Source organism: Orcinus orca, chromosome 7 (assembly GCF_937001465.1).
Source record: "Orcinus orca chromosome 7, mOrcOrc1.1, whole genome shotgun sequence".
Taxonomy (NCBI): domain Eukaryota; kingdom Metazoa; phylum Chordata; class Mammalia; order Artiodactyla; family Delphinidae; genus Orcinus; species Orcinus orca.
This window is the reverse complement of record NC_064565.1, coordinates 117,792,570-117,806,648: the sequence shown is the minus strand read 5'-3', so window position 1 is coordinate 117,806,648 and position 14,079 is coordinate 117,792,570. Positions and strand designations below refer to the sequence as shown.

Here is a 14,079-nt window from a genome sequence, read left to right as displayed (position 1 = left end):
TTAATTCAATAAGTACTTTTTGAGTGCCAACCGTGTGCGGGGCACTACTTTAAACACTGGGAAGTTCTTTAGCTGTTCTGCGCTGTACATGTGACTAAGCCCTTAGTGAAAAAGATAAGGGACCGGAGTAAGAGAGAGAAGTAAAGACGGGTCCTGGGCTGGGCCGGTGGCAGGCGCTGCTGCTCAGCTGACAGGTCGCCTCCTGCCTTGGGTCCGCCCCCCCCCCACGCCCCGCCCCACTCCAGCCGCGGCCTCCGACTCGCGAGCGCCCCTAGCGGAGAGCCGAACACCTGGTGCAGGGTTTATTACCTTGTCCGCTAAGCCAGGCAACGCCAGCCAGGCACTGTCTGAACTGCGCCCCAGTTTTCTTTCTAGAGTCCCCCGCCCTCCACGGGGCCAAGTCAGGACCCAGCAAGTGGCAGCCAGGTGTCCCCCAGGCCGATAAACGGGCAGAAAAGGCCGCGGGCACAGGCCGCGTCTGAGCGGGTGCCTGTCCAGCCTGTTTCCTGATCTGTAAAATCATTTCCAGCTGTGCATGACCTTCTACAGCGCCAGGACTTGAAAGCTAGAAAGCAGTTATCTTTTTAAAATCACAAGGAAGGAAACTATGAACTAAGAAAGTCCCTCATCCAAACCCATCAACAGAAAATCACTGTTATATTGGTACCAGTTTTGGAAAAAAAATTTTTTTAATTGAAAATTGGGGATTGAGAAGAAAGAACGGTGATGGAAATGAATGTTCCCGTCGGCAACCTTGGGTTTGGGCTGGGGGCTGGGGCCTATTAGGAGGTGCAGGCTGAACAAGGCAGCGGGAGGCCCGGGGGGGCGTGTCTGTGGCGCCCTGCTTGGCCCCTTCCTCCTGGGACAGGGGACTGAGCCCTACTCCTGGGCTACACAAACATTCCTCCCTCAGACACGCCACCTTATGTCCCCAAAGTTTAAGCACAGCTTGTTCTGGTTGGGGGTCAAGCTGTCATCCTTCCTCGGGGCACAGGAGGCTGAGAGGCAGGAAGACTTATTAACACCACTCTCCTTTCCATAAGCTCTGGGGAGAGGTGCGGTGGAAGGACCAAGAGGCCTCCCAGTTTCTTCCCCCAGGCAAGACGCGGAGGCTTCCTCCAACCTGGTGGGCCCGCGGAGAGCCAGAGCACCTCGTGGGGCTGCAGCGGATGGATGGGGCCTCCCCAAGTGGGTCTCCGTCCTACGGTTTCCCGAAGGATCAGTCGTGAGGCTGCTGTGTGGGGACAGAGGAGGGCCAGGAGGGCTTGGGGAGGAAGGGGCACGAGTCCTGCAGAGGGGGGCCCACTTGTACTCGTGCCACCTGGAGTTGCAAACACCCAGTTGTGACCCACCTCTCCCTGTCGCCCTCTTGGAACCCTCAGTTCCTGACTGTTCTCCACTCTCCTGAACCAAGGGAGGTGGCACAGGTGAGAGAACCGGGGGTCTGGGGGCCAGAGGGCTCCGGCTTCAAATCTTGGCTCCAGCACCCACGGTCAGGGATAGCTGGGCATGTGTTGTCACCTTTCTGTGCCTCAGTCTCCTTATCTGCAAAATGGGCCTAACTTCCCAGTCTGATGGAGGCTAGGAGAGCAGAGATAAGTCGAGAGCATCCTTCATTCACCGCTGTGCTTCTCCCCGGCCTGGCCTGCTGTAGGTGGCTGGCTGGCATCTCTCACCCTCACCCTCGGGAAGCAGGCCCAGGCTGCCCTCACCCGCCCTCCTTCCCCACAGCTCACAGCAGGCTGATTCTGCAGGCGTCTCTTTAACATTCTCTAACAGTCTTCCTCTTTTCCCTGCTCTCCTGATGGTTGACCTGGTTAACTCAAGAAAAACATCTGTACTTTTTCTTCCTCTCTCCTTAGCCCTTCATTTCTTTGTTCCATTTCTGGGCCCAAAAAAGAAAAGGAAGAAAAATTATTGTGCAGAAACACCGGCACCAGGCAAGAGGAGAACTGTCCATTTTTCAAAAAATGAGACAAGATGAAAAGTCTATGTTGCCAGACTGCCAATGCCCTCGAATGCACCGTCTCTGGGAACCTCTTAGGAATCACCACCGAGATCTTCCCCTGCCCCTGCAGCCTTGCTCCCTCCCAGAAAGAATGTGTAATGCATCTTAAAGCAGGTTTTTTATTTGATCTTGTGATATTTCTATAGCAATCACCTTGCTACAATGCTGTTTTCTGCTAATTTTCAGGGTGAATTACAGCCCTTTAGTTCCGTTGCAGCTTAAATTGGCTGCTGCAGGCCAAATGGAAAAGCTGACCGTCTCCTGAGTGGCAGTTCCACGGCTGGGGAAGGTGGGCCCTTGTTAGGGCTGAGTTGTGTCCCCCTCACCCCCAGCTCATGTGTTGAAGTCCTAACTCCCAGTTTTTCAGAATGTGACTATATTTGGAGATAGGGTCTTTATTTATTTATTATTTATTTATTTCGTTGTGCCGGGTCTCAGTTGCGGGAGGTGGGCTCCTTAGTTGTGGCATGTGGGATCTAGTTCCCTGACTAGGGATCGAACCTGGGCCCCCTGCATTGGGAGCACAGAGTCTTAACTACTGTGCCACCAGGGAAGTCCCGGAGATAGGACCTTTTTCTTTTTTTTTTAGATAAATTTATTTATTTATTTTTGGCTGCATTGGGTCTTCGTTGCTGTGTGCGGGCTTTCTCTAGTTGCGGCAAGCGGGAGCTACTCTTCATTGCGGTGCATGGGCTTCTCATTGCGGTGGCTTCTCTTGTTGCGGAGCATGGGCTCTAGGCGCGTGGGCTTCAGCAGTTGCGGCACACAGTCTCAGTAGTTGTGGCACATGGGCTCTAGAGCGCAGGCTCAGTAGTTGTGGCGCGTGGGCTTAGTTTCTCCACGGCATGTGGGATCTCCCCAGACCAGGGCTCGAACCTGTGACCCCTGCATTGGCAGGCGGATTCTTAACCACTGCGCCACCAGGGAAGTCCCCGGAGATGAGGTCTTTAAAGAGGTAATAAGGTGAAAAGAGGTCACTGGGGTAGGCCCTAATCCCATATCCCATATGACTGGTGTCCTCATAAGAAGAGGAGATTAGGACACAGATGCACAGAGGGATGACCATGTGAAGATACAGGGCAAGACGGCCGTCTACGAGCCAAGGAGGGAGGCCTCACAAGAAACCCACCCCGATGACACCTTGATCTTGGATTTCCAGTCTCCAGAACCGTGAGAAAATAAATTTCTGTCGTTTAAGCGGCCCCACCTGTGGTCCTTCGCTACAGCTGACTAACACCTCCGCCTGCACCGAATGGGATGGACCCCAGGAGTGGGAGAGAATCCCCAAATGTCGCCACTTGAATTATCATGATTCTTGTCCCTTTACACACCTCCCGCCCTCTGCGCAGTGGGGCTGGGACCACACTGAGAGACAGAAATGGATACCCAGGCAAGTGCATTCCGCAGCCACCAGGCCCCAGATCCTTCGTGAAAGTGCATCACCACGGCCAAGTGAAAGAGGGTTTATGCTGTGCTGGGCACAGTGCCAGGGGCTTTCTACAGCGACGCCCCAAAGCACCTATGGCCACCCCTTCACAGGTGAGGAAACAGGCCCGTGTTCACTGTGCAGAGCTGGGATTCGATTCGATCGCAGGCAGTTCGGTGCCGTCGCCTCTGTGCTACCAGTTTTTTCCTTCTTAATGTGGACTGTTTCTCGTAAGGAGAAGGTGCTAGGGTGAGAGGCTGAGTAGGCTCCTGGTGTGACCTTGGGCAGCCTGGGCAGGCGCTGGGATGGAGCTGCCATCACGATGATGGGCTGCACTGACCTGCAGGCACCCCTGCCTGTCTCCGCCCCCACTCAGAAAACAGTCGGGGAGCGACCTGCCCGGCCTCCTGCGAGCGTGTCTGTTGGGAAGACGGCCCACTGGAGGGAAGGAGCTCCTCGGTAGCCACCACAGCCCAGGGACTGTGGCTGGGGGGCGTTAGCCAGGAGGGATGCTTTTGAGGGCCATATGCAAACTATGCTTGAAGCTGCCATCACTCTGGTGTCCTCGCTCCCTGTAGCACATTTATGAAACCGAGTAAAGATGGGCAACCTCACGGCCCATCTCACCCTGTTCCCATGGAGAAGAAACCAAAATCAGATCCAAGTTCAACTCCAAAAATAGCCTTGAGAAATACTGCAGATCCTTCCTAAATTTGTTTTCCAAGGAACCAAAGGGCAGTTACGCTCATAAAAGAGAGAAAAGTTGTCTTAAAACCTCTTTCCTCTCACTCTCTCAAAGCCCCCAGCCTACTGCTTGTTCTCCACACCCCACCTCCACCCCTACCCCACAGACATACGATCCTCTGGCCAGGAGCCTGCTCTTCGGTGTTTAAACACAGTCCTTGGGATGGGGTTGATGACGGATGACAGGCCATCAAGCCAACAAGCACATAAACTCACCAGAGGGATGAAGAAGCCGCTCAAAGCCACACAGGTGGACAGGGGTCCAGCCAGATCCCAGCGAGCTTGAGTCTAGCCCTGGGACCCCTGAGCACGGCTCTAAATGGCCTTCCATCCCAGCAACTAAACACGGCGGCTAGATCCAAACTGTAGCGCGTTGTTACCATTTCTGTGAGTCGTGTTATACCGCCTTTTCCTGGTTAGATACGGCCTGGGGACGCACACTCTCTCACACACACAATCATACACGTACCCCAAATGGAGATCATCTCGTTTCCTTGTTTTGTAATCTGCCCTTTCCAATTAACTCTATACGGTGAGAAGAATTTCCCATGTACTTAATTTTTAAAGTTTTTCACCATCATCTGGATTTAATCTGCTTGAACAGCCATCTAGTGCGGGCACTCAAGACGGTTCCACTCACTCTCATATAAATAACCCTGGGGGCAGGTCATTCCACACAAGTCCTTTAGCACGTCTCTAATTATGACCTTGGAATACATTCCTAGGAAGGAAATTACTGGGAACAAACATTTCAAGACTTTGGGTACATATATCTAATCTGTCCTCCACGAAGACTGTACTGATTTTCATATTTGATGCACAAGAGGGAATTTCATCTCCAGGAGACTCAGGGTTTTTCTCCGGAGGGAATCCACATGTCCAGCCTGAGGCTCACTCTGCATTCTGCTGGATCTTAGTTCTCTTGGCCCCAGGCTGTTGCACCCTCCCGAGCTGCCATCTCCACCAGGGATGTCCTTTCTGTGAAGATGATCTCAGTTCAGAGCTGCTTCTTGGCTTGCAGAAAGCCCTGTCTCCAGAGCAACTGTATCCCTGGGAGCTCATTAATGTGAGCAATTTGGGAACAATACATACCTGGCCAAGTCCACTTCCCAAATCCTTTCCCTTTGTTTTTTTGGGTTCTTTGACTTCCAACCAATTATTTTCTGGGGATTTCCATGACAAAGCTCTGGAGAAGGGGCCATTTACCTAGCTTGGGACACAAAGAAAGCTAGTTCATCTTATTTTTCAAATTAAAACTGTCCTCAGCTTCCCTGGCCAGCTTAGCGGAAATCTCTGTTGGCCTGTCAGGGAAGCCAAAGAAGGTTAGCTGCTTCCATGCAGCCGTCCAGGGGCCCACCTGCTCGGCTGGGCGCTCCTGGTGGGAAAACAGGAGGGTGATCGTTTGTGATGGTGTGTAACCCACCACTGTCCCTCTTTGACTTTACAGGCAGCCCCAGGGAAAGACTCATGAGAAGAGTGCAGAACACAGGTGGGCAGAGGGAGAGCAGTGCCCAGCGTGGTGATGTCACTTGCGCACATCACCCCTTGCCTCCCCGGCTCACCCTGTGCCTGAGCAGTGCCCCTCGGTGGGGAGGGCCCACAGCTCCCGCTTTCTTCCCTGACCCCACCCCACGGCGGACCCCTGAGCAGGGGTCCCTGAGGAGCCCCACAGCTCCTGCCTGAGGTGGCCCTGGGGAGTCTGGCATCATCCCACGTGACCCTGGCAGGTGCTCATTCTGCTGCCAAGGTCGGACGCCTCATGCGGCTCTTGCCCCCTGCCCACACCTCTTCAGAGGATGGGCGACTCACACGGCAATTCCAGGAACACTTCTCAAGGCATCTTAGAAACTCGTTTCCTGGAAAAGTCAACCATCTACTCAGTGACCCTCCAGGAGATAACGTGGGAGGGGCCCTCACAGCCCGGGGTGTGGGACGGAAGTGGTTGAGGGTGGCTTCTGCCCAGAGGACTAGGGCTGGGGGCCAGGACAGAGCTGCCAGAGGCCTCTGCTTACCTCACCCATGTGTGCACACACCCAGACATACGCACATTCACGGACACACACACACGCGAAGACACACACCCAGACATATGCACTGCACGGACACACACACACATGCAAAGACACATACTCAGACGTACGCACATGCATGGACACACCCACCCACAGGCAGACACACACCCAGACATACGCACGTGCACACACACACACATGCAAAGACACACACCCAGACATACACACATGCACACACGCATGCACGTGCACACACACACACACACACACGCACGGAGTGGTCCCTGGCTCTCAAAGGCAAACCTGAAGCAGCTGTTAGAGTGGTCTGTCTGTGGGAACAATGGCCTGTACCCTAGCCTTGGGGACAAGGCATTTTTCTCAGGAGTTCCTGGGACACCCGGTCTCGTTCTATCACCTGATTGGCTGGGCTTTGGAAACAGCCTCTGCAGGTTATTAGATGTTGTCCCCTCTCATGGCCCAGACAAAGGGGGGCCGAGGTGGCACCAGCTCTTGACTGTGCTGGATTGAACAGTGTCCCCCCCCAAATTCATGCTCACGTGGAACCTCAGCATGTGACCTTCCTTGGAAATAGGGTCTTTGCAGATGTAATTAGTTAAGTTAAAAAGAGGTCATGCTGGATTAGGGTGGGCCTGACCCAATGTGACTGGTGACCTTATAAGAAGGGACGACACGAAGACACACAGACAGAAGGTGGCAAGGACTGGTGGGACGCAGCTCGGAGCCGGGGAACACCGAGGAATGCCGACATGAGCAGAGGCTGGAAGAGGCGGGAGGGACCCTCCCCTGGAGCTCTGAGGGAGAGCATGGCCCTGACAGGACCTCGATCTCGGGACGTCTAGCCTCCAGAAAACTGTGAGGGAAAACACATTCTGTCGTTTTTAAGCCACCTGGCTTGCGATAATTTGTTAAAGGCAGGCCTAGGAAACTACAATTGTCCTTTGGTATCCTCAGGGGATGGGGTCCAGGACCCCCATACATACCAAAATCTGCAGAGGCTCAAGCCCCCTGCAACTGACCCTCTATCTGAGGGTGCAGAAGGGCTGAGTGTAAGAAGAAAGTCATTTGTGTTTATGTTTATTTATAATAAAATCTCAAACTAATAATACAAAAATTCTGCTTTGGCTTATTAATTCTCATTGAGCACCTTATTCACTGGTGTTGGGTTCTTTGCCCTCAGCCCCGTGATGTGCAGATGCCTGACCACAAACCCGGGCTGGACGGAAAGCCTCTGGCGAGCAGAACCTGGCCTCCATGCCAGCCAAGACTGGTGACCTGACGAGGAAGAGGGAAACCTGAATGCTCTCTGGGTCCTCCTAAACCTCTACAGCAGAACTATTTCACTTGAAGGAAAGTTCCAGATCAGGTGCACATATACTCAAATGTACTTACAAACACACATTCCAAAGTCCAACCTAAATGTTTAAAAATTACCCACAATAGCCAAGCTGTGCAAACAACCTACATGTCCATCAAGAGATGAAGGGATAAACAAAGTGTGGTCTATCCATACAGCGGAATATTACTCGGCCTTAAAAAGGAGGAAAATCTTGTCATACGTGACAACATGGATGAAACTTGAAGACATTATGCTAAATGAGATAAGCCAAAGAAAGACAAATACTGCAGAACTCTATTTACAAGAGGTACCGAAAATAGTCAAGTTCATAGAATCAAAGAGTGGGAGGGTGGTTGCCACGGGCTGGGGGGAGACGGAAATGGGAGCTGCTAATCAAGGGGCACAGAATTTCAGTGAAGCAACATCAATCAGTTCTGGAGACCTGGTGCACGGCATCGTGCCGACAGTGAACAAGACGCCACTGAACGCCTGAAACCGTGCTGAGGGTAGAGACCGCACGCCGTGTGTGCATACAACAACGCAACATCTAGCGAAACTCTATTTAGCAAAAAAGATTCTGTCTCACGCAGGTGGCCAACGGGCACATGAAAAGAGGCTCAATGTCGCTAATCATTAGAGAAATGCAAATCAAAACTACCTTGAGGTATCACCTCACACCTGTCAGAATGGCCATCATCAAAAAATCTACAGACAACAAATGCTGGAGAGGGTGTGGAGAAAAGGGAACCCTCCTGCACTGTTAGTGGGAATGTAAATTGATACAGCCACTATGGAGAACAGTATGGAGGTTCCTTAAAAACTACAAATAGAACTATCATATGACCCAGCAATGCCACTACTGGGCATATACCCTGAGAAAACCATAATTCAAAAAGATACATGCGCCCCAATGTTCATTGCAACTCTATTTACAATAGCCAGGACATGGAAGCAACCTCAATGTCCACTGACAGATGAATGGATAAAGAAGATGTGGTACACATATACAATGGAATATTACTCAGCCACAAGAAAGAATGAAATAATGCCATTTGCAGCAACATGGAGGGACCTAGATATTAGCATACTAAGTGAAATAAGTCATATAGACAAAGACAAATATCATATGACAGCACTTATACGTGGAATCTAAAAAAAAGTATACAAATGAACTTATTTGCAAGACGGAAACAGACTCACAGACATGGAAAACAAACTTATGGTTACCAAAGGGGAAGGGGGGGTATAAATTAGGAGTCTGGGATTAGCAGATACAAACTACTATATATAAAATAGGTAAACAAGGTCTTACCGTATAGCACCGAGAACTATATTCAATATCTTGTAATAACCTATAATGGAAAACAATGTGAAAAAGAATATATATACATATTTATAACTGAATCACTTTGCTATACACCAGAAACACAACATTGTAAATCAACTATACTTCAATAAAAAAAAAATTTGTCTCTAAAGACAAGACCCAATTTTTGTGTACTTTAAAACATATTTAATAAACCTGAAAAATACTTAAAAATGATCAATCACTGTTCTCTTCCGTTAGCTTGGATAATTTTAAAATAATGATATTGTTTAGCGTTAGTGACACGGGCTGTAAAACGTTTTAATACTAACAGCTACCATTGAGCGCGCAGCGTGTGCCTGCGCTCTGCGCGGGTGGCTTCTGAGGAGGAGCGTGGCAGGCCCTCCATCACCGGGAGTGGGGCTGCCCCACGGCCCCCTGCCAGCCCAGCTACCCATCGGGCCTTTATCTGCAGGCCACACTCCACGAGGCCCTTCGCGAGAGCGGGGAGTGGGCGGGTCAAGGCAGGCCTGCTAGCCGGGGCTCCGGGCCGCGGGCTTTGGCGCAGGGACCCCCATGGCTTCGCCGACCCTCCTGAGACCCTCCTGGCATCTAGAACCTTCCCCAGCTCATAGATGCCGTGCCAACAACCGCCTCACCAGAATCCCATGCGGGCGGAAACCTGGGGCTACGACATTTTACTTAATTAACGCATCCCCCTTCGAGGGAGACCCCATTACCCTCCCCACTTTATGGACGAGGAGGTGCGGGCACAGAGCCATGGGGGGGGGGACAGTAGGAAGGCTGTCGCGTGGCTGAGCTTGGCCTTTTCTGTCGGGTTTAACACCATTAGTCTTCATAGGCTATGATGGCAGGAAATACACTTCCAAAAGTTTGAAAACAGGTACCCAATCGTTTTTCCGGAACACGCGACATTCTGACTTCATGAAATTAGGGGACAGCTTTCAGAGCAGACCTTTCAGACGAGAGCGCTCGGAAAACACATTCTTCCGATAAAACCGTCCTCTGCCTCGTAGGGACCAGCTCCCCTCAGTCCGTTTTCTTTCAAGTGAAAACGGTCATACGGGGCTACATATTGAAATGTGAGAAACAAGTGGCCTGCTGTCCCGCAGAAGGTTACTTTCCTTGGTCAAAACTGGAAAATCTCATTAACCTGCCGTCGGTGGTGCAGAAGAGAGTGGCCACTTAGGAAGACCTGAGGCAGGAGACGCCTTTCCACCAAGGGCGACCCCGACCCCACCCCACGCACCTCCGGCCAGCAAAGCACGTGGGGAGGGACGGCCCGGTCTCTGAAGACGCCACAGTCGGAAAACTGACTCTGGAAGGACCCCTTGCTCAGCGCTGGGCCTTGGGCCGTGCGGTCTGCGGGCGAGGGCCTGCGGGGTTCGGGGGTCAGTGGTCAGGGGTCGGGCGCGCCCCGCGGTGCCGGAGGGGAGGAGTCCCCGCGAATCACCGCGAGCGGCCGGACTTGCAGGAGGGAAGCAGGGGCCGCCGTTCCGAAGCGCCGCCTCCGGCAAACGCACGTGTCACAAGTCACGGGGTGATTCCCCCGAGCCCGGCGGCGCCGTCCTTCCGCGTGCGCACCGCCGCCCTGCTGTCGCTTGACAAGGCTCGTCGAGACCCGTCCCGCCCCCGGTCCCGCCCCCGGTCCCGCCCCGACCGCGGCACCCGGCTGCCGGCCCCGCCTGCTCCCGGCCGCCCCGCTGCCGGCCCCTTTCCGGGAGGAGGATCTACGCCCCCTGAGGCGTCTGCGTCCTCGGGGGCAGCTGCTCTGGCGCGGAGTCCGCGCCGTGGGGAGGCCGAGGAGCCGGGCCAGCCCGCCCCGGGCTCCGGAGTACGGACGCGGGACGCCCCGAGGGATGGCCCGTCGTCGCTGCAGGGGGCTGCCCAGGGGGACGGTCGGGGCTCTCGGGCCGGCGAGGCCCAGCCCCTGGCCCGTCGCCACTGGGGCGCCTTTGCGGGGGTCCGGCCCGTTCAGCCCCAGCGCGGGTTCAGCTAATGTTGAAGAGCTCGGGGGCCGTGGCCTTGGCCCCGTGTCTGGGTGGCTGTCCAGCTGGGAGGAGGGGAGGCCGACGCGGAGGGCAGTGGGCCTGAGAAGGGGCAGGTCCTGGGCCGGTGGCGCTGCAGCCAGTTGGGGGCTGTAGGGACCTCAGAGGGGGGTTCTGAGCTCAGGAGCCATCTGGGAGGGACGGTGCAGGGAGCTCCCTTTGGAGATCCAGAACCTTCTGGAAGCTGGAGCTTGGGAAGCATGGTGAATGTGGCGCAGCAGCAGCAGCCTGGATGAGTGCAGAGGAAATAGCCGCTGAAACCCTGGGGGACAGAATGGAGGTGGGTGCCTGGACCGGGGGCTGGCGAGGCATCTTTGGGGAGCGGCCTCAGTAAAAACTGAGCAGACCTGGCCGCTTCCTGTCTGCCAGTCGCAGCCCATTGAACCAGTAGTTCTAGACTAGAGTGGCGGGGAAGGGGCCGGGGCGTCAGAATCCCGGGGAGCAGCTTCAGCGCACGCACAGCGCTCAGCCCCCCTGGGGCCTCACCATCATCGTCCCCCATATAGGTACCTGTGAGGGCGCCTCCTGTCAGAGAAAGACAAAATCCAAAGGGGCTAGAGTTTCTCCCATCCTTCTACTCCTGAGGGTCCACATCCAGAAAGAATGACGCTTCCCAAATTCAAGGACATCCTTTAATCACAAACTACTTATCCATGATCGAGCCAGGGGGTGGTTCATAAACACCTTGGGAGACAGCTCAGAACCCTCCCCAGAAACACTGACAGCTACGCTCTGCTCCCTCCCAGCACCTGGGCTGCCCTTCCTAGGGTGGCTTCTAGGTCAATGCCTGTGCCGTGACCACGCCAGAATCCTGCTGTGAGCTCTTCTCGGGTAGAAGAAGAGGGGACCGGGGGTCTACTCTGCCACTGGAGTCCCAGAAGACTTGGCCAGGCTCGGCCCCCACGCCCACACTCTGGCCTGCCCGGCAGCCTCCATGAGCGACAGCCCTCCCCCTCCCCTGCTGGGCGCGGGAGCCCCCAGCCTACACGATGCCCTCCAGGCGCCTGCTCCTCCAGACCACCAGTGCCGTCACGAGCAGGGTCACCAGGATGGGCACCACGATGAAGGGGCAGAGGACACTGCTGGGCGGGTCCTGCAAGGCCCTGCCTGAGACGGGGCAGTCTCTGAAGTAGTGCCGGTGGACGGAGAGGAAGAACCTGTCCACCGCCGCGTTGGGCCAGAAGCAGTCCAGCTTCTGCGCCACGTGCCTGGTGCAGTCCGAGAGCTCTTCGTAGCTCCTGCAGATGGAGAAGCAGGTCGTCAGTCCCTGGTGGGCAGGGGATCAAGGTGGGACTCCAGCCAGGGGCTCCCCACCTCACTCCCCACTGGGGCGAGCTCCCCCAAAGTCCAAGCCCTGAGGCGGTGGCCCTGGCTTGAGAGACACAGGTCCTGCGCGGGTCCTGTGCGGGCTCCCTAGATGTCCTGCACGTGCTCACACCCCAGAAGGCAAGCTGGGGCTAAGGGATTCCAGGAGCTGGGGTGCCACACCAAGGGCAAACGAGAAGATGGACCAGCCAGGCGTCTTCAGGAGGCAGCCTGGGACAGCGAGCCCTCAGGCGTGGGCAGATGTGCAGCCTCTCGAGCCCCTTGCTGTCTGCATCACCCCGAGCAGATGCCCCCCAGCCTGAAAGCCCCCCAGGTGTCCACAGGACTCACTGTGAGGCCTCCCAGGCCTACCCTGACTCCCACCCCCCCATCTTCCCACACTTGCTGAGGAGTTTCCCACAGCACTGTCACCCTTCACTGTAGCGGGTTACAGATTTATTTTGCTTATTGAGTGTAAACACCGTGAGGTCAGGGATTTTGTCTATTTTGTTCACCTCTGTAATCCCGGTACCTAAAAGAGTACCTGGCACATGGCAAGAACCAATCAATTTTTTATAAAAAAATTGTGGTAAAATATAAAGAACATACAATTTACCATTTCAACCATTTTTACCTGTACAGTCCAGTGGCATTAAGTACTGTTCCATTGTCGTGCAACCATCACCACCATCCGTCTCCAGAACGATTTTATTGCCAAATAGAAACTCTGTCCCCACTGAACACTCACCCCCATTTCTCCCTCCAGTCCCTGGCAATTCCCATCTGTCTTCTGTCCCTATGAAATCTGACTACTCCAGGCACCTCATAATGTCCTCCAGGTTCATCCATGTTGTAGCCTGGGTCAGAATTTCCTTCCTCTTTAAGGCTGAATAATATTCCATTGCTCGTACATACTTTATTTTGTTTATCCATTCATTGACGGACATTCAGGTTGCTTCCATGTTTTAGCTATTGTGACAAATGCTGCTGCTATGAACATGGGTGTGCAATTATCTACTCGAGTCTCGGCTTTCAATTCTTTTGGCTGTATATCCAGAAGTGGAATTGCTGGATCATATCTTAAGTCTGTGTTTAATTTTTTGAGTAAATTGTTTTTTTAATTTAATTTAATTTATTTTTTAAAAACATTTATTTTTGGCTGCATTGGGTCTTTGTTGCTGCGTGCAGGCTTTCTCTAGTTGCAGCGAGCGGGGGCTACTCTTTGTTGTGGTGCGCGGGCATCTCATTGCGGTGGCTTCTCTTGTTGCAGAGCACGGGCTCTAGGTGCACGGGCTTCAGTAGTTGTGGCATGTGGGCTCAGCAGTTGTGGCTTGCAGGCTCTAGGTGTGCAGGCTCAGTAGTTGTGGCATACAGGCTTAGTAGTTGTGGCACGTGGTCTCAGTATTTGTGGTGCACGAGCTTAGTGCTCCACAGCAATGTGGGATCTTTCCGGACCAGGGCTCGAATCCGTGTCCCCGGCATTGACAGGCGGATTCTTAACCACTGCACCACCAAGGAAGCCCCTGTTTTTTAAGAAATGAAGATTCAGTGTTGGGGGAAATTAAAATGTATTCAGTAGTTTCCAGAAAGTGTCACTTCTGCTCAGGATGGAGAAAGCAACACAGAGTGTTGATCCCATATGAACAGCAAGAAAGCTGAAGAAACTACAAAATCATACATTTTCTTGAGTCCATCAGAGAGCTGAGACTGCAAGGCAGCAACGTAACCTGAGTTTCAAGGAGGAGAAAGACGCAGCTGCTGTACCAGCTACATAATAGCTGAACTGCGCAGGGTTTAGTGTGGGCTGGAGAGTCATTCTGGAATTTCTGGGGCCCCAGATGCGGTGAGCGGG

At 53.6% G+C, this 14,079-nt stretch overlaps 1 protein-coding gene and 1 long non-coding RNA gene across 2 annotated transcripts in view; both read right to left on the bottom strand.

The window, feature by feature from the left end:
- Positions 1 to 558: 558 nt before the first annotated feature.
- LOC125965029 (uncharacterized) lies at positions 559 to 10,433 on the bottom strand. The gene is made up of 3 exons (XR_007478483.1): positions 10,124 to 10,433; positions 8,860 to 8,899; positions 559 to 5,156 (listed from the first exon to the last, which is right to left on the bottom strand). It is a non-coding gene; the product is annotated as an uncharacterized LOC125965029 (long non-coding RNA).
- A 1,107-nt stretch (positions 10,434 to 11,540) lies between these two features.
- RAMP1 (receptor activity modifying protein 1) overlaps positions 11,541 to 14,079 on the bottom strand; it is a 47,519-nt gene continuing 44,980 nt past the window's right edge. Inside the window, exon 3 of the mRNA XM_004262551.3 lies at positions 11,541 to 12,160. Within this exon, the coding sequence (XP_004262599.1) occupies positions 11,905 to 12,160 (256 nt within the window). The 3' untranslated portion in view covers positions 11,541 to 11,904. The remainder of the gene's footprint in view (positions 12,161 to 14,079) is intronic.